The sequence below is a fragment of the Fomitiporia mediterranea genome, assembly GCF_000271605.1.
Source record: "Fomitiporia mediterranea MF3/22 unplaced genomic scaffold FOMMEscaffold_7, whole genome shotgun sequence".
Lineage (NCBI taxonomy): Eukaryota > Fungi > Basidiomycota > Agaricomycetes > Hymenochaetales > Hymenochaetaceae > Fomitiporia > Fomitiporia mediterranea.
The window spans coordinates 491,225-509,341 of record NW_006760392.1 but is presented as its reverse complement, the minus strand read 5'-3'; the positions used below and the strand labels follow the sequence as shown (position 1 = coordinate 509,341).

The 18,117-nt window shown below is 44.6% G+C and overlaps 6 protein-coding genes across 6 annotated transcripts; 3 read left to right on the top strand and 3 right to left on the bottom strand.

The window, feature by feature from the left end:
* Positions 1 to 7,100: 7,100 nt before the first annotated feature.
* On the top strand, positions 7,101 to 7,789 carry FOMMEDRAFT_124021 (DUF543-domain-containing protein; the record flags this gene model as incomplete). Its single annotated transcript, XM_007267267.1, has 5 exons — positions 7,101 to 7,138; positions 7,191 to 7,203; positions 7,278 to 7,299; positions 7,353 to 7,402; positions 7,467 to 7,789. Coding segments are annotated over 5 exons (278 nt in total), but the record flags the coding sequence as incomplete, so codon positions are not given.
* A 197-nt stretch (positions 7,790 to 7,986) lies between these two features.
* Positions 7,987 to 8,286, bottom strand: FOMMEDRAFT_157051 (uncharacterized protein; the record flags this gene model as incomplete). Its single annotated transcript, XM_007267266.1, has 2 exons — positions 7,987 to 8,111; positions 8,181 to 8,286. 2 exons carry the CDS (start codon positions 8,284 to 8,286, stop codon positions 7,987 to 7,989), a joined length of 231 nt encoding a protein of 76 aa, XP_007267328.1.
* Positions 8,287 to 9,141: 855 nt separating this feature from the next.
* Positions 9,142 to 9,710, bottom strand: FOMMEDRAFT_157050 (uncharacterized protein; the record flags this gene model as incomplete). The annotated part of the gene is made up of 3 exons (XM_007267265.1): positions 9,142 to 9,281; positions 9,334 to 9,397; positions 9,450 to 9,710. 3 exons carry the CDS (start codon positions 9,708 to 9,710, stop codon positions 9,142 to 9,144), a joined length of 465 nt encoding a protein of 154 aa, XP_007267327.1.
* An 86-nt stretch (positions 9,711 to 9,796) lies between these two features.
* FOMMEDRAFT_168501 (NAD-binding protein) lies at positions 9,797 to 11,280 on the bottom strand (the record flags this gene model as incomplete). The annotated part of the gene is made up of 4 exons (XM_007267264.1): positions 9,797 to 10,486; positions 10,545 to 10,562; positions 10,631 to 11,157; positions 11,217 to 11,280. The coding sequence occupies 4 exons, from the start codon at positions 11,278 to 11,280 to the stop codon at positions 9,920 to 9,922; spliced, it is 1,176 nt and encodes a 391-aa protein (XP_007267326.1). The 3' UTR covers positions 9,797 to 9,919.
* Positions 11,281 to 11,454: 174 nt separating this feature from the next.
* FOMMEDRAFT_87319 (glycoside hydrolase family 1 protein) lies at positions 11,455 to 13,894 on the top strand (the record flags this gene model as incomplete). Its single annotated transcript, XM_007267263.1, has 7 exons — positions 11,455 to 11,497; positions 11,597 to 11,904; positions 11,969 to 12,067; positions 12,515 to 12,552; positions 12,834 to 12,956; positions 13,023 to 13,159; positions 13,215 to 13,894. 7 exons carry the CDS (start codon positions 11,455 to 11,457, stop codon positions 13,892 to 13,894), a joined length of 1,428 nt encoding a protein of 475 aa, XP_007267325.1.
* A 1,967-nt stretch (positions 13,895 to 15,861) lies between these two features.
* Positions 15,862 to 17,984, top strand: FOMMEDRAFT_86828 (uncharacterized protein; the record flags this gene model as incomplete). The annotated part of the gene is made up of 9 exons (XM_007267262.1): positions 15,862 to 16,055; positions 16,130 to 16,262; positions 16,382 to 16,500; positions 16,560 to 17,063; positions 17,124 to 17,187; positions 17,246 to 17,272; positions 17,389 to 17,556; positions 17,614 to 17,670; positions 17,736 to 17,984. 9 exons carry the CDS (start codon positions 15,862 to 15,864, stop codon positions 17,982 to 17,984), a joined length of 1,515 nt encoding a protein of 504 aa, XP_007267324.1.
* Between the last annotated feature and the right edge of the window lie 133 nt (positions 17,985 to 18,117).

Sequence of the window (18,117 nt, the reverse complement as noted above, 5' to 3'; positions counted from 1 at the left end):
TCCGTTGATTAGTTAGTCTATATATACTATGTAAGTATGTCTCAGATGTAGAATGTATGATGGAAGGTATTCCATCATTGTTTGTCATTGCTTGTAATGTAGTTTATATCATCTGAGACATACTCTTGTGTAGTCTCATCTTAACACTTCTTCTATTCCTTACCCCTTTTAGTTTAGTGTCAACTCCTTTGTAGTGTAAACATAGACCCTACTATGCTGACTGCCACCCCTACTGTCCTACTGGATCAGTAGTTACAAGCAGAGCTAGCTTAATATGTACAGACCTCTATCTAAGAGGCCTTTGCCAACCATGTGCCCCCAGCCTCTTCAGAACCTGTTCCAATTGTTCTGGAAGTTGTAACCTGTTCTAGAAAGAAAGTGCATGTAGCCTGCCCTTCAGACTTTAATGGGTAGCACTTTGAAGACTTCCAGCACCAAGTCAAACTATACATAGTTACTGCTTTGACCAATCTATCCTCAGATCTTGATTGTGTCCTATTTGTCCTCTCCTTCATGAAGGAAGGTAATGTGGCCACCTGGGCCCAGAACTGGATCAAAGGTTATTGGATCAGAAGCCTGATCCAACTTTGGAACAATGAGTCATACTTGGAATTCATAGGGCAGCTCTGTACTTCCTTTATTGATCTGAATGAGAAGCACAATGTATAGAACAAGCTTGCATCTCTGTGACAGGGCAAACATTCTGCCAATACCTTCTTTCAGGAGTTTGATATCCTAGTCTAGAAGGCAGGATTCATGCTTGGGTTTAATAATGTCCTCATCAGAATGCTTGAAAAAGCTCTTCACCCAGAACTGGTTGATAAGATTCTTAGAATGATGCTAGAACTAGTCACCTACACTGAGTAGAAGACATGCACCATCTCCTTCAACCAAGCTACAGCTTGGATGTGTCAAGTCTGTACAGAATGCCTGTACATGTGTCTAGCTCTAACAGTTCTGAGTACTTGGATCAATCTGCCTATAATTTGTGATCAATCCATTCTAATAGACATTAGAGAAGCCTGAAAGTAAGGAGCATACTTTGCCTGCAGAAAGTCAGAGCACCAAATTAAGGACTGTATACAGAAGTAACAGTACATTTGTCAGGTTATTAGAGTAATAATGAGTGACAAGCAGGATTTGTAGTGAGAAGCCTTCTCTACAAATCCAGAAGTCACCTTGGAACTCCTAGACCCTGACTATGTACTTTAGGATTTTGTAGAGGCCTGACAGTAAATGTAGTACTGAAGGGCTATAACTCAGATTTTTTAATGGCCACTTTTGATTCAATAGACACTGTAGGATTAGAAGTAAATAAAGTAAGAAAAGTAGAAAAAGTAGAAAAAGTAGAAAAAATAAATCAACAAAATTATTTATTAGAAAGAAAAAAGTCAAAAACAAAAGTAGATAGTTCTCCTATTTCTTCTGATTCTTTTGATTCTTTTCTTCACACTTTATCCAAGTCTAAATCTGTACAATCTAACCTACTACTTCTACATTCTAAGATCTTAGAATGTTCAGAACATTACCTAGCCCTGTTCACTACTCAGTAGTTTGTCTATAGTATCAAGTAGGGATAGTCTTAGCTGAGTTCACAGCTGAGGACATAGGTCTGTCCTTGTTGAAAGAGAGAGGTTAATGAGGAAATGTTAGCACATATACTCACCCTCTTAGACAACAAGGCTGTATAAGCTGTACATTCCCTTTAGAACAAGTAGCAGTTCATCTAAGGATGTTCTAGGCACTAACTCCAGGTCCTTATCCTCTTAGCTCCCTTCTTAGGATCCCCCCAGATCTGAACAACAGTTCTGGTAGACAGTGGATACACTAGTTTGTACATTAATAAGGCCTTTGTGTGCAAACACTACCTCCCTACTTAATACATTCCTCTTCCAATCCTAGTATACAATACAGACAGAACCCTGAACTAGAATAGTCAGATTACTGAGTTTGTCCAACTATAGATGACTATTTAGGATCATGAGGAAAGTATTGAGTTCAGAGTCACTAACCTTGGAAAGATAGACATCTTTATCAGATTCAAATGGCTTAAGGCTTACAACCCTACTATTGACTAGTTGAAGCAGACACTTGTGTTCAATTAGTGTTCCAAGTCTTACAGCTACCTTACACTACTGTTCTAAGTGGATACAGACACTTCTAATGTTACTAACAGTTCTAATGAAGGTGACCAGTTGTTCTTCTTTGACTAGGATAGATATGTGGATACATATTCTAGTCAACACAGAATAGAGTCAATCTGAAGGATGTCTGAGACAGAACCAGTCTAGAACCCTCTCAGAACAACTCTACTCTAGAACACATGTAAACCCAGCCTGCCAGATTTTGTCCAAGAGTTCCCTAAAGTCTTCAGTAAAGAGGAATTCAACTAGCTTCCTGAACACTGTCTCTAGGACCATACAATTGAATTGACTAAGGGTTTCCAACCTAAGGATTGTAAGGTCTACCTACTCAACAGAGACAAGTAGGAGGCACTTGACAAGTTCCTTTAGGAAAATCTTTAGAACAGCTGGATTCAACCCTTAAAGTCCCTTATAGCCTCCCCTTTCTTCTTTGTCAAAAAGAAAGATAGGAAGCTCTGCCCAGTCTAGGATTATTGTTGTCTCAATAAGGGTACTGTCAAAAACAAGTACCCACTCCCCCTGATTCAGAAGCTCATTAATAAGACACATACATCCAGGGTTTTTACTAAGTTGGACATTTGATAGAGATACAATAATATTTGGATCCAAGACAGAGATGAGTAGAAGGCTGTGTTCTAAACTAATCACAGATTGTACAAACTGACTATAATGTTCTTCAGACTAACTAACTTGCTTGTAACATTCTAGTCATTCATGAATCACATTCTTACAGATCTGATTGACTCAGAGTATGTTAGTGTGTATCTGAACAATATTCTGATCTTTACCCAGACAGTTGAGCACTATTACTGACTGATCCAAGCAGTTCTACAACAGCTCTAAGATAATAAACTGTTCCTCTGAGAAGTAAAGTACTCTTTTGTATAAGAGTCAGTGAATTATCTGGGCTTCATGATTGGTGGAGGAGAGGTCTGTATGGATCCAACAAAGGTGACTACAGTTTGGAACTGGCTACAACCTCAGAACCTGAAACAGGTCCAAGCATTCTTTAGGTTTGCAAACTACTACTAACACTTCATTCAAGGCTTCAGTACTATTGCCTAGCCCCTTCACAATCTCACCAGCAAGGATGTTCCTTAGTAATGGGATGATCAGTAGCAGTCTGTGTTTGAGTCCCTCAAGTAGGCCATCACTAGCAAGCCTGTATTAACAGTTCTAACAGTTGTAGACAAGTTCTAAGTCAAAGCTAACTCTTCTGACTTTGTAAATGGAGCAGTACTGTCCTAGTTCATTGACAGAAAGTAGTGTCTGATAGTGTTCTGATCAGAATCCCTCTCTGTAACAGAACAGAACTATCCTATCTATGACAAGGAACTCCTTACAATTGTCTGTTCCCTAGAAGAGTAGTGTCAATATCTCCTCAGTACTGTACTGAAGTTTGAGATTTAGAGTGATCACCTTAATCTCTAGTACTTCTGAGTACCCTAGAAGCTCAACTACTACTAAGCCTGCTAGATGTTAGAACTGTAGGACTTCAACTTTGTGCTGACCCACAAACCCAGAACACAAATGACAAAAGCCAATTTACTCTCAAGACAAGTAGGTTATGAAAGGGGGGAGAATAATAACAAAAATCTTGTTCTCCTAGACAATTCCTGTTTTGCATCTGAGACAATCTAAGAGATCTGACTCAAATCCAAGGATGTTAACTTTGTCACCCACATACAGTGAGCTCTAAGACACACACAGGACCAGGTTATAGTAAAGCAGCTAGAGAAGCAGGCAAGGGATTAGGAGGAGGATGAGGATGGACAGGTTTACTAGGAAGGCCAACTGTACATTCTGAAGGATCAGAAGCTGTAGGAGGACATTGTCCAAGCTCATCACAACAATCCAACTGTAGGACATCTAGGCTGACACAAAACACAGGAACTCATTACTTAGAACTACTAGTGGCCTAGAATGTAGAGGGAAATCCTGAAGTACATGACTGGTTACAATATGTGCTAACAGACTAAGGCTTACTGGACAAGGGTTCAGGCTCCCCTACATCTGTATCAGATCCTGGATCACTCTTGGGAAGAAGTCTTAGTAGACCTGATTAGTGAGCTACCCAAGTCTTAGGGTTACAACACTATCTACATGATTGTTGACTGATTCTCTAAGCAAGTCCACACAGTTCCAACCTAAACAGAACTCACTTCTAAAGGTATGGTGCACATTTATCAGGATCACATCTTCCAGTTACACAGACTCTCTTAGAAGCTCATTCATGATTACAGACTGTAATTCAAGTTGAAATTCATGTAGGACTTGTATACACTTCTCAGAATTCAAGGGAACCCTTCTACTACCTATCACCTGTAGACTGACAGTCAAACTGAGCAAGTCAATCAGGAGATCAAGCTCTACCTCTGGATGTTCATCAATCATCAGTAATCAGATTGGTCTGAATAGCTAGCTCTGACAGAATTTGTGCACAATAACTAGCAACACTTTACAACAGGACAGTCCCTATTCTTTCTCAATCATGAGAGACATCTGTACTAGGGGACAGTTCTGAACTGGAACAGCAGTTCTGAATCCATAACAGACTTTACAGAATGGATGCACAGAACCAGGGAGGACACACAAGCTCTTTTAGAAAAGGTAGTGTAGGTCATAAAGTAGAACTATGATTGGAAGAGGTTTGCAGCCAAGGATTACCAGCCTAGTGACAAAGTTATACTGGAAGCTACTAACCTGACTACAGATTGCCTAATAAAGAAGTTGGACAACAAGTGCTTCAGACCCTTTGTTATTGAAAAGAAGGTTAGTGCCTCTGCCTACAAACTCCAACTTCTGACAACATAGAAGTACATACACCCAGTGTTTAACAAGGTTCTACTGTCTTGATACTACAATCCAGGTTTTCCTTCACAACAAAGACTCCTACTGTCTCTACCAGAACTCATCAGTTCCAAACCAGAATACAAAGTAGAATACATAGTAGATGCTAAGCTGGTACACAGAAAGCTCAAGTTCCTTATTCACTAGAAGGGATACCTAGTTGAAGAACACACTTGGGAACCTGCTGAGAATCTCACCCATACTACTAAGACAATCTGAGACTTCTATTGACTTCATCTAGGTGCTCTGTGTCAACTCTGCCTCACAGATTTCCAAACCCTACTATTCTGACCTATGCCTGAGCCACTGACTGAGCCCAATGCTTACTAATCAGGACAATTGGTTTTAGAGGGAGGGTGATGTTACAGTTCTCTACTCTTGTACCTTCAGTTCTAAGGGTTCTACACCCTTCTGTACCAGGACTCAGGACTTCTGTCCCTTAGGGGCACTGTTTATAGACTATATGTATGCTGACTCTTGCTACTACCCTTCCTTACTTCATCATTCCATTCCTTTGACCACCCCTTCATTCTTTGTATCATTCTATAGTCTCTTACCCTTTGTCCATCCCTTCATTCTTTGTACCTTTATCTTTGACATTCCTTTCTTTCATTCTTTGTAGCTCATCATTCTTAGTGGCTCATACTCCCTGAGTGCTCTTGTGTAGTTTAGTATATATAGGTGTACAAGATTAGACTGGTCCTGTAGTCTTGATCTTGTCTACTCCAGGTAGTCCTATACTCTTAGGCTCACTCTATATACTCTACTCTTGTCTCACTCTCTCTCTCTGCCTGTTCTGCAAGTTCTGACTACATTCTGGTGCTTACATTCTGTATTTCTGTTGTGTAGGATAGTTGTAGCCTGGGTCCCCTCACTGAGCCTTCAGGTCCCCTCTACACTGTTGCTGACAGTTTTGAGCATTAGTAGATTGTATTATTGTATTTACTACATGTGTATATTGCTCAGGAGTGGCAAGCAATATTGCTACTTTGTATGTAGAGTCACATGGTGGATCACTGTTAGCAGACAGAGTTGTGTATACTTCCTCAAGTCTGTCTAATGTATGTTTGAAATGTTTTACATAGTCTCTACAAATAAACAGTGCTAATTTGTTGATAGCCTTTTTATGTACTGTCTAGGAGTTAAAGTGTTCTTCAAGTACTTTCATTAACTAAGGGATAGACATATTAAAGTGTATATAGTTTGCCAATATTGTGTCAGTAATGTTATTAACTATGTATGTATGAATGGCCTTAGCCATCTCCCTCTCAGCTTTGTTCTGTGGTTCATCCTTTAGTAAGTGTTCAAAGCATGTAGCTGTGACACTAGAAACAATGTAGTAGTGCCACATCTTGTAGTTTGCTTCAGTCTTAAGCATTGTAATGTTTTGACTGAAGTATTTAGGTACATTAGCTGGTTTACAGTATGTATCTGTATGTGGGGGAACCATGATGCAAATGTGTGTAAATGTATGCAAGTAAAGAGTTTAGAGTGTACAGTGGATGCATGTATGCAGGGAGCTCAAGGCTCATAACCTGTTGAGAGGGAAAACTTAAGGGGGGCACACATAGACAAGGGGTGAGGTGACAATTAACTGCTCAGTGTCTCTCATCCTTATATTGTATGTATTCTAACTGAGACATTATAAAGTCATTGTCTTGTGGTTGGTCTGTTGATGAACTAATCATCTTATAATACAAGGACTTATAGACTCTAAGATAACATGGATATTACAATTAGGAAGGACTGATTGCAGCTGCTGCAAGAACATTGAGACATACATTGAGATTACAAGAGTAAATATCAATATTCTGAGTTGTTAATAATACAAAATGACCTGCCCCATACGTTTTCTTTGAGGAATATTACCACGAAGCAATCTAGTGTCTTGACTTGACCATTTTATCGAGTTTTAAGTTTAAACATAGTTATTCCATGCGGGACGACACAGATTTAGGTCAGGAAGGACTGTGCAGGTGCAGGTGTAGTGGAGTTAATAATAATATCCTTATTTTGATCGTGAGTATGAACTTCCATTTTCGTGTACATCTCGTCATCAGACAAGCAGCAGCTCACTCGTCTCTCAACACACGAACGCGATGTCCGCGTCGAAATCGTCAAGCGAGAATATTGTCGCCCAAAAAGTATGCCGTATCTGTTCTTGTGTGTATTAAACTGACATCGGGTGCATTCCAGTATGACAGATGTCGTGAGTGCTCTGTGCACGGCTGCTTCATGAGCGTGAACTGACTCAAGTGCTGTCATTTTGGAATGGTGGTGTAGTTGCTGATCTTGTAGTCAAGGCGTACGTGCAGTCCATTATGGAGACTGGATGTTTGGGCTGATTTGTTATGTTAGTGGCGTCGGTCTCGGTGTTGGCGTGGTGGCTTCAGTCATCCTCTTCCGGAGTGCGTAACTCGACCTCTCGAACCCGAGTGTAACGAGTTAAGTTCTCATTACTTGTTCACCTAGGACGTACTTGGCCAATTGCATTATCGACCGGTTTCGGACTTGGGGCAGCCTACGCAGATTGCGACCGTTCCTTTAATCCAGCACGCGTACCAGGAACTAGACTTGCCGTCATTCCTTCTTCTGACGCACCCGCACCCGCACCTGCAAAGCAATGATAGATTTCATACTGTCCGTCAATTACTCCCATGACAACAGGCTGGAAGTTGCATAAGTAGTGTTGCAAAGGCTCCAATGCACATGGCTCAAACAGAGCGCCGAAAACACTGTTTTGCTCGAACGTGCTTTGAGTTTGTTCTTAATACTTAGAATACATAATACAATGCAGCATTATCCTCAAGCATCGGTTGCTTACTAGCTGGTCAATTAACATTCTTAGTACCCAAAAGCAAGCGTTACGAATATTCTAAGTATATCTTAGGTATTTCGGAGGTCGCCTCTGAATACAGTGTAGCTATGAGAAAATATTACTTTTTAAGAATCTATAGTAACTTCGATGTGGTCCATATAACTGCCAACTCCGTCAATTAACTTTATTGCTTTCTGTGCCCGTGGTTTTCCTCTCAACCTCTGACGCTTGCGGTAACGGAGGTGCGTCGGGAAGTGTTCTTTGTGGGGTACCCATGACCAAGCGCTGATATAGAACGACTAATGACATTGGCAAAGACGCACGACGTTAATTCCATTTTGAAGAAAAACAGTCCTATCAGTCGGAACCTTTTGAAAGAGAAAAGACAGCCTTACGAGACGTTGCACCAATTATCGGTAGCGTGACGATAATAGTTCGCCAACGTTTGGCCTGTAGGGAAAGAGGTGGTGCCATGGTCGAATACTTATCCAATAGCTGTTTATTTTCTCTCGTAAATACGGCGGAATTGATTAAGCAAGAAATCAAACCGGACCAGTCCCTTGTACTGAAGGTTGTGGACACAGCCAAACAATGTCAAATACGTAATCGGAAACGCGTCGTGGTTGCCTAGAGTGCTTTTACATTGAAACTCTACAGCTTCGAACAGCCAAAAGTCTTGTGACTAAAAGTCTACAGTGCTTGCCGAGTCTGTGGATCAGTGAAGGAGATCTCTTTTAGCGATTCTTTCAGTCCTGAACGCTCATTGTTGACATGCACGAGAACATATCAGGGTGTCGTGGTCATAAGGCCACCGCACAAGGATTAACCAGCCGCCTGGTCCCGGATTACCAGCCGTAATGCTATCTCCATGTATTGAATGAGTACATCCACACTTGCGGTATGAGAAGAATCAAGAGAACGCTGCGCTATGACGCAGTCACATACGTGAAACTCCTTACTTCCGGGTTATTTCCAGGATACAGTATCTCGTGCAGGCTTCTCTCTTTTCTGTCAACGTTTCAACCCAGTTAGCAGGTAACAAACCGATGTACGATGCTCTCCGCGTCCTTTCTGCGCATCTTCCCTACATTCATTGGTGCTCGTACAAGTCCTTTGCTGAGTTCACCCTCATGATTCCCGAGATTTGGTCGTAGAAAAGGGGTTTCTCCGTGTATAACGTGCCAAAAGATAGAAGCCACAGCTTATTTCTTCCGAACAAATGGATACTGTCTTTCAGCGGAAGGCGAAGAGAAGGTGTTCCAATGTTGCCCGGCAACACAGAAGACTGTCGTTCTTCGCAGGGAAGCTCAGACGTAAAGAATATACACATCAGAGTAATTCGATGACTCGGAGAAACCTCGCTTGCTTCAAAGTCGCAATTTGAGCGTAATCCCTGCCTCGAGGCGGGTACAGCGCTAAAACGCAAGGAATGTCGGCTTTTAAGAAGGGAAGAAATTTGGTACGTTGCGCTATCAACGGTCAATAACTACATTCAATTTTGATAATTTTCCGTAGTTATACGTGTCCGGATCTTTGTAGCAGACGGATGGATCTCAAGCAGTCCGCCTTTGCGCAATTTCGTTTGCTGGATACAGGAAGGTTGCTCTTCTATTTTTACACTAGTCATGGGAAAGGACGAGCCATGACGGTTCCGACGCTACTTTTTGCTGCTTAAGTGTCTTTTTTTGCATGGGACGATCCTTCCTGAATAAATGCTCGCGGTCCCGTAGCACAGGGTCTGGGAAGTTGCACTCTCTTTCCTTGTTACCATGGTCGAAAACGGGGGAGAAACAAGACGCGGTGCTCGGAACGTCTTTGCCGATGTATTGTATGTTTGGCGGAAAGAACGGGCCTTCAGGTTTCCATGCTCGAGCAGATGACCATTTACAGGTCGACATTCCGAAAGCAAGCACCGACACCTGGTCGATAAGAGCTTTTTAGCAAAGGACACACGGCATAACAATCATAGGGCCTAAGGTGTGCAGGATGTCTCAATTTTCAGTATTGTCTCCGGTCTAATATTACAGCTCAAACTTTCTTCTGTGAATCTATGTCTGTTTCACCTTTGAAATCCTAAAATAGCAGATATCGTTCCAGCCATTGGTCCTTATCCACTTTTGACCAACTTATCGAGGTCAACAGGCACGCCTTCGCTTGTCAATGCGGCTTGTATGACAGCGACGTCTACAAGTGCAGCTCTCGGATTCCCAATTCCGTCGTCCGTGCCTTTCAGCGCATCGAGGAAACTCGAAATCTCCAATTTGATACTCTTCTGTTCCTCTTCGATTATCTCCTCTTTCTCCTCAAGTTCGTCGCCCTCCTTCTCCTGTTCGTGTGTAACAACGTGGACGGTCACACGTACGACGTTCTTCTCTCCGACTTTCACACCCGTAGCAATCTGAAGCCAGCCTTTGTCTCCAGTGATGATCGTCGTATTCCCGACCTTTGAACGGGAAGGTGCAGGCGCCGCGAAGCTCAACTCAAAAATTCCATGTGCCTTCTTATCCTTGGGTTCGCTTGCCTTGTCAGATGAAGACGTGCATGAAATAAGGGCTGTAACTGTGTCGTGAGGTGGTAGATGTGGCCTTGAAAGAGACGCGAACGATGTGACTTGCTTCATAGGCTCCGGTAAAAGCATACGCAATAGCGCCACTGAATGGACTCCTCCATCAAGCTACATGTGTTGCTAACGTTTCATTGGTGCATGACGATGTCCAATTTGGAGGACTCACCAGAAAGCCACCTTGATACTGAAAACGTGAAGAAAGAAGATTTGGCTATCAGAGGTTATTCCTCTCATAGATCAAGTAACACATACGTCAGGCACAGTGCGCCATGGGGTCTTGTACCATTTGCTATCTTTACCAACATAGCCGACTGCTGTAAGTCTAAAAAAGCGGATCTCCCCTATCTTGCCCTGCCTGATCACTTCGGCGGCCCTCCGGTAACCCGGTTCCGCTTCATAGTTTTCCGCAACACGCCAGATGAGGCCCTTCGGCTTGAAATCTTTCTCATATGATGCGATGAGTTCGAGACCCGACTTAACATCTGGTGCAACAGGCTTCTCGGATAAGACATGTTTACCAGCTCCCAGGCATTTAATGACTATGTTGGGCTGTGTAGTGATCGGAAGTACGACAATAACGGCGTCGATGTCAGGTCGAGCCAACAACGCATCGAGCGTGGATCCTGGATCGGTGTCGTCAGAGTAGATCTTGGGCAGATCTTCAAGTTTCAAAGTTGATTTCGCGGCTTCTGCAAGCTCTGATGCAGATTTATGCGAGCGAGAGTAAACAGCGCGCAGAAGGACTCTGTTCCCGAGTGCAGCTATTGCCGGGAGGTGTGCTGCATAATCAACGGTGAATCTTCATGATTTCGTATGTTGAATGCATGCATGTGCAGACCTTCCTTGGCAAATATTCCAGCACCCAGGATGGCGATAGACGTCGGAGAGTACCCAGACGACATGGTGGTGGAGAGCGAAGAGAAGAGCTAGGAAGATCTGAAAGTAAGGGCCCGAAGTTCTTCCGGCCCCTCGGATATTTGTCGGACTGCACTTAGAATATATAATACACCTCTTTCCTCTGACTTTCCCCCGTGTCAAATACTAATCCTCAAAGCCGCCTTTACACGATGGCGGGAATGAACAAACTGAACAAAGATTTCCTCTGGGGATTTGCGACTGGTATGTCCTCGACACACTAACCGAGCGGATCACAGTTGGCGTCTAAACTAACCCTGATCCGCCCTCGGAGTCGGACCCCCCGCTGACCTTCTTTTCTAGCTAGTTTCCAGATCGAAGGCTCGACCGACGTCGATGGGCGCGGTAAGTCCATCTGGGACGATTTCTCTCGTTTGCCCGGTAAGACACTCGATGGCCGCAATGGCGATGTTGCTACCGACTCTTACCGCCTCTGGCGCGAGGATATCGCACTCCTCAAGCAGTACAAAGTTAAATCGTACCGCTTCTCTATTGCATGGTCGAGAATCATTCCCCTTGGCGGCCGTCTCGACCCTATCAATCCAAAGGGTATTGAATTTTACAATAATATAATCAATGAATTGTTGGAAAACGGTATCACGCCGTTTGTCGTGAGTTTCATTTTTGGTTACTTGTTACTTGCCAGATAATCTAACGCTCCGCCACCCCACAAAGACATTGTATCATTGGGACCTCCCGCAAGCCCTACACGATAGATATGGCGGCTGGCTCAACAAAGAAGAGATCGTAAAAGACTTCACCAATTATGCGAGAGTAGGTGTCGTTCATCACTTCATTTCTCTGTTCTTCAGCTCTTCATCTGTGCCTTCACCAACCGAGGCGCTTGGCAGATGGGAATTCGCCATAACTGGGCATATTCACGACGCTTACGGACATTCTGAAACCGCATCCGTCTTCTAAATGCCATCTCAACTTGCGTTCTCGGATAATTAGCAACGCTCGTCCGATTCTATCTGTTCAGTTTATTTTGGATGGGATACGCCTTGAACGTGACCTCTGATAAACGGCGACGTTCGTAACCGCATCAGGAGCTAATTAGACCGTCGTGACCAATTTCTCCGCACTTGAAGCGTTGATTAAAGCTTCCCTTCTTCACAATTGCCGTCTTTGCGGTCGTTTCAGTTCATTCTTCTGGTGTCCAATCAGGCTTCCGGTTCATCTAATCGAAGAGATACTAACAGCGTGGATTTCACCCTATAGGTTTGCTTCGAAGCATTTGGAGATCGCATCAAATATTGGTGCGTATACGTTTCCCCTTCCCTGACCCCTTCACTCGGCAAGTGTAGAACGGTGTTGTATACGCGTCTCCTTCTCCGCATTCAATCGCCATAGCTTCCGAAGCGCCTCATGGTGTTTCTTACCTGGTGATTGAGGTTTCGCCGCGGACGCGTTGGTCTCAATGGGTAACCACCCCGAGTTGTTCAATTATACACGCATTCCACGCCTCTTCCTCAGTCTTCTCATGTGTCCCCCGTCTTCTTTGAGAAGATGCTGATCGCGCGTATACTGTTTTCTTTAGGCTGACAATGAATGAGCCATGGTGCATTTCAATTCTCGGATACGGCCGCGGCGTCTTCGCCCCAGGCCGCTCAAGCGATCGCTTGCGTTCCCCCGAAGGTGACAGCTCGACTGAGCCTTGGATGTACGTCATTCTTCCTCATTTCGCAGGCGCCATGCAGAGAAACTGAATGAAACGATCTCTTTTCAGAGTTGGACACAACGTGCTACTGGCCCATGCGAACGCAGTTAATATTTATCGCAGAGACTACAAGCCTCACCAACGTGGTGTTATCGGCATCACGCTCAACGGGGATTGGGCTATTCCGTACGATGACGCTCCAGAGAGTAAGTTGAGAATCAACCAGAAGAACATTGAAAACGAATACTAAACAAAACCTAGATATCGAATCAGCGCAGCACACGCTAGACGTTGCTATTGGCTGGTTTGCAGACCCAATTTATTTGGGTTCCTATCCGGCATACATGAAATCAATGCTCGGCGCACGTCTGCCAACGTTCACGCCCTCAGAAATTGCATTGGTGCACGGATCTTCGGACTTCTACGGCATGAATACGTATACGACAAACCTCACGCGTGCAGGCGGCCCGGGAGGAGACGAGTTCCAAGGGAAAGCGGAATACACTTTCACGCGACCAGACGGCAGCCAGCTCGGCACACAAGCTCATTGTGCATGGCTGCAAACTTATGCGCCCGGATTCCGTGCGCTGCTCAATTACCTTTGGACACGTTACCAGAAACCGATCTACGTCACCGAGAATGGTTTCGCAGTCAAAGACGAGGATCGCATGCCCATAGAGCAGGCACTACAGGATGATGACCGCGTGGAGTACTTCAAGGGGAATTGCGAGGCTTTGTTAGCAGCCGTGAATGAGGATGGTGTTGACGTCCGTGGTTATTTCCCGTGGAGTTTCCTTGATAACTTTGAGTGGGCAGATGGATACGTAACAAGGTTTGGTGTCACATATGTTAATTACGAGACACAAGAACGGTATCCGAAGGCGTCTGCGAAGTTCCTGGTTGATGTAAGTTTTCACTTAACTACATATTGGCCTGAATGATTAATTCCGCATTTCAGTGGTTTGAAAACAACACGGAACCATCCGACGTGGGTCAGCGGCAGATCCTACCAGCTCTTGAAGAATGGGCGCCTGAAATTGATGAGCTCGAATCAGAGATAGAGTCTCCTGGACCTCGAACTCCTGCAGGCACAGGTACACCTCTAGTGAAAGAAGCTAGTTCAACGCCCTCGACACCTCCAACGGAACCCGGTGTTCTCAGCTTGCCGATACCAGATGAAAGCAGAGTAAAGGCGACCGTCGTGGAGATTGAGTGCGTGTCTAACCAGAAGAGCAGCAAGTGCGTTTTGTCTCGAGCTCGCCTCTATCCGTCTTTCCTAACATCGAACTGACTATTTTGTCAACTATTTCCTTGTAGGGACAACGCCAAGCCGGTGCGTCCGAAATCGACTCACCGCCTAAGTAGTCTTCTCGGGATCCTCACGGGAAAAAGGCCCGTGAGCACGAAGTAAAGATATAGATAATACTACCACATACGTACCGATCTAGCTCTCGGCCCACCCCCTTGACCTCATAGTTTCCTAAAACCTATGCTTCGGCCCCGCTTCGCTACTTTAAGTCCCGTTCTTCGAGCCTTCCGTATCTTCTATGCCGACCGTTCTTACGACTGGCTATGACCTCATTTTCTCCCGGAGTTTGTACGATAGCGTCACATCTCTCTTCACTCGCAGTATTGTTAGTCCATGTAGTAGATCGAAAGAAACTATTTATATTACGAATCCCCCATACGAATGTACCCACTCCACGTTTCGCATGCCTTCCACGCGTTCGATTCTCAGGTCTGTTCCTACGTTTCCCCGTCGGTAGTGAAACTGAAATGTATTTCACTGCTTGGCAAGGTGTGCTTGGTATCGGCAGTCTCCAATTAATCGTGGCCATACAATCCGGTTGAGCTTAAAGGAAAGGTTACAGAGAATACAACAAGCACACAGGGTCAACAGAGGCTTCGTTAGCCATTCAACTCGGTTTGCCCCGTGGCAATACAGGTTTGAGTAGCCGTATTCGTCAAGTTGCAGAAGAGCCGTGGTTTCTGCGAAGTTCACGCTGGTGCACCACTATCCGCTGAAACTAGAGAACACTGGGCTGCGGCGGAGGATTTCTGTAAATAAAGCACCGATAGCGTGAAGAACGAAAGAATACGCCAGTGTCTAGCGCAACGCAGGAATTACGGTATCGTTTTATTGTTAGGATCATGTTGCTGGCTGGAAACGCAAAATATTTGGCGAAATAATCAAGGTTTTCCGAACTGAAACAATGTATTAGAGACAGGTCTAGAAACGCGATGGGTTTCGGCATGTTACTAGCAGTGATTGGATATAAGTAAGCTTTAAGGCCCGATCCTCTGATGGTAAACGCAAGGCGGGAGTCAGTATCAGAGGAGTGAAAATCCAATTATCCGGTAGGTTGCAAAAGCAAGAACAAAGTCTTAGTAATAACTGCCTCATGATAGAGGAAGGATGAGTGGTAGTTTGCCGTGGGCTAAATTCGCTTGATATGCTCCGTAGTCCTCGAAGCGGGTCTGTGTCCAGGCATGTTGCGTGCGTAAAGTTCACTGAAGTCTGCGAAAGAAACCATATTGGACTTTGAAGCATGTGGTGGCCGCGGCCGAACGGGATCATCAGATTGCTACGTGTCGGCACCGTTTCACACGAGCAAGGCACAATGAAATCGGCTTGGTATACAAGCCACACGTATCGGACAAGTGGCAGAGTATATGTAGGTTAGAGGTGAAACGCGAAATGAAGGATACGATTAACAACTCAAAAGGTTATTGGCTGTGAGAAGTTTATTCTTTTTCGGGAATATCAAATCGACCACGAGAACATTGAACACGGAGCATTCAAAACAGCGCGGGCTCACTGCTACTCGCCGTCCTCCAGCAGCCCTAAAGCCAATCGGTACTTATGCAGGCAAGCGCATATTCCGGGCCTATGTCCTCGGGGTCGCAAATGGAGCACCAAATACTTTCGACATCGGGCTTGCAAACACTAGCACCGAACGATTCCATTGACTACGACGAGGACGACTCGCAGGGTGGCAGGAAGAAGAACAAGAATGGGAAGCGGCGTAAAGTCAACCATGCGTGTGTTTATTGTCGGAGGAGCCATATGACGTGCGACGACAGTAGACCATGCAAGCGTTGGTACGTCAATTCATTCAAGGCATCGCTGAAAACGGCTTCCTCACACAAACTGGGTTTGATTCCGGATGGAACAGTGTAAAACGCGACATTGGTCACCTATGTCACGACGAACGAAAGCCTGTACCGGGAATCATGCAACCTAAGCCAGGTGAATCGGAAGCTGTGATAGGTGGTCCTGGGACCAACACGGCTTCTGGAACGGGGAATGTAACACCTTTAAACGCAGCAGCGGATCCCTCTAGAACTCTGCAACGTGAGCCTGCCCGTCTTATCGATCCCGGTTCTGTTCAATACTAGCATGGGTTTTGACTATATTCTCATTAGAGAATTATGGTCTCGGTACTGATGCGTCGACGATCATGCCTTGGAACATGGGTGTTCCATTGAATAGTTATGGGTTCCCCGTTGACTCTAGTGCAACGAACAATGAGTTCTCTTTTCTTACGTGCGTGCCATATCGTTAAGTTTAGCGTACATTGCTCAACGAATTGACGCAAAATAAAGGGAGTTCCTTGAAAATTTGGATGAGGCATCATTCTTTGGTGCACCGCAAAGCCAGAATACTGGTCTCAATAATCTCTCTGTTCAACAGCAACAGCAACAGCAACAGCAACAGCCGACTACATATCCTTCTCAGCAACTACCCTTGCCTGATACTACGAGCAGTACAGCTACCTCTTATCCATCTCTTCAAAATCAGGAACCGCAATCCACCCAACCAACTCAGCCCGTTCAAACCGAACAGCCCCAACAGGAAGATACATCTCCTATCCCAATCGATCCGTCTCTAGATCAACCAAAGCCCAAAGAGGATGTCCAACCAGCACAGCCCATCCTCCCGTCTGCAACTAAAAAGGAGCGTTTCCTCTTGATCGCAGCAGACCAAGGTACCGGCTCACCCAACGAGCGACTCAATCGCGTTATTCAGGCGAAGTATGAAGCCGGGCTGTTGAAGCCGTATAATTATGTTAAAGGGTATGCACGACTCTCGAAATGGATGGATAGAAAGTAAGCTGTGCAATGATATAGCGCTGTAATGCACATTGACAACAATGATTCTTCCTGCAGTGTATCGCAAGACTCGAAACAGCAAATACTCCAACCCCTTTCTATTCTCCGTCCGAAGTTCAGAGTAAGCATGAGAATCTTCATATACCTGAAAATGCATCTCATTGTATCCCCTTTCACAGGCGGTAGCCCAGACGCTTCGAGATATGGTGCTCATCCTTCCTTCTCTCCCTTCTTCCGTCGTTCTTTACTATCTTCCCATCTTTTCGTCTTACCATCTTACCATTTCCTGAACAATTACTGAACTCACACGACATACCCATAGGACCTTGTTTTCATCGAAGAAGCCTTCGAGCGACTTCTATTAGACTACGATCGAGTCTTCTCCGCCATGGGCGTCCCTGCTTGTCTCTGGCGAAGAACAGGCGAGATCGTCAAGGGGAATCGCGAGTTCACTGAGTTGGTTGGTGTGGATGATTACATGCTACGAGATGTGAGCTGCTTTCTACCTGTCTTGTTATATGACACCGGGTTTTTATGGATTGAACAGGGGAGATTATGCATTTATGAAGTGATGGCAGAAGAATCAGCCGTTAATTACTGGGAGGTTCGTACAGTTCCTATTCGCCTTTCACCAAGTTTAGTCAATTCGACTATTCATTTTCATCATAGAAATACGGCCAGGTAGCCTTCGACTCAACCCAAAAAGCCGTCCTCACTTCCTGTGTCCTTCGATATAAACCTGTCTTCAACTTCCCCTCTTCAGGAGGCAGTACACCCGTCTCACATCGCAAGTCCTTCTCCGCGTCAAAGAACGAGCAAAAGGAAGAGGGTTTCGTGAGCTGTTGTTTCTCGTTCACCATCAGGAGGGATATGGTTGGGATACCGAGTATGATTGTTGGCAATTTCATCAAATGCTGATGGGGTGTTGAGTGGGGGTGGATGAGTAAATTATATAATGTGGTGTAGAAAGATGAGGATGAAGACTGGCTGGTATGTGTGGATGTAATATGTATTTTGTAATTTTTTTACAATTTGAACTCGGAGGATTCCT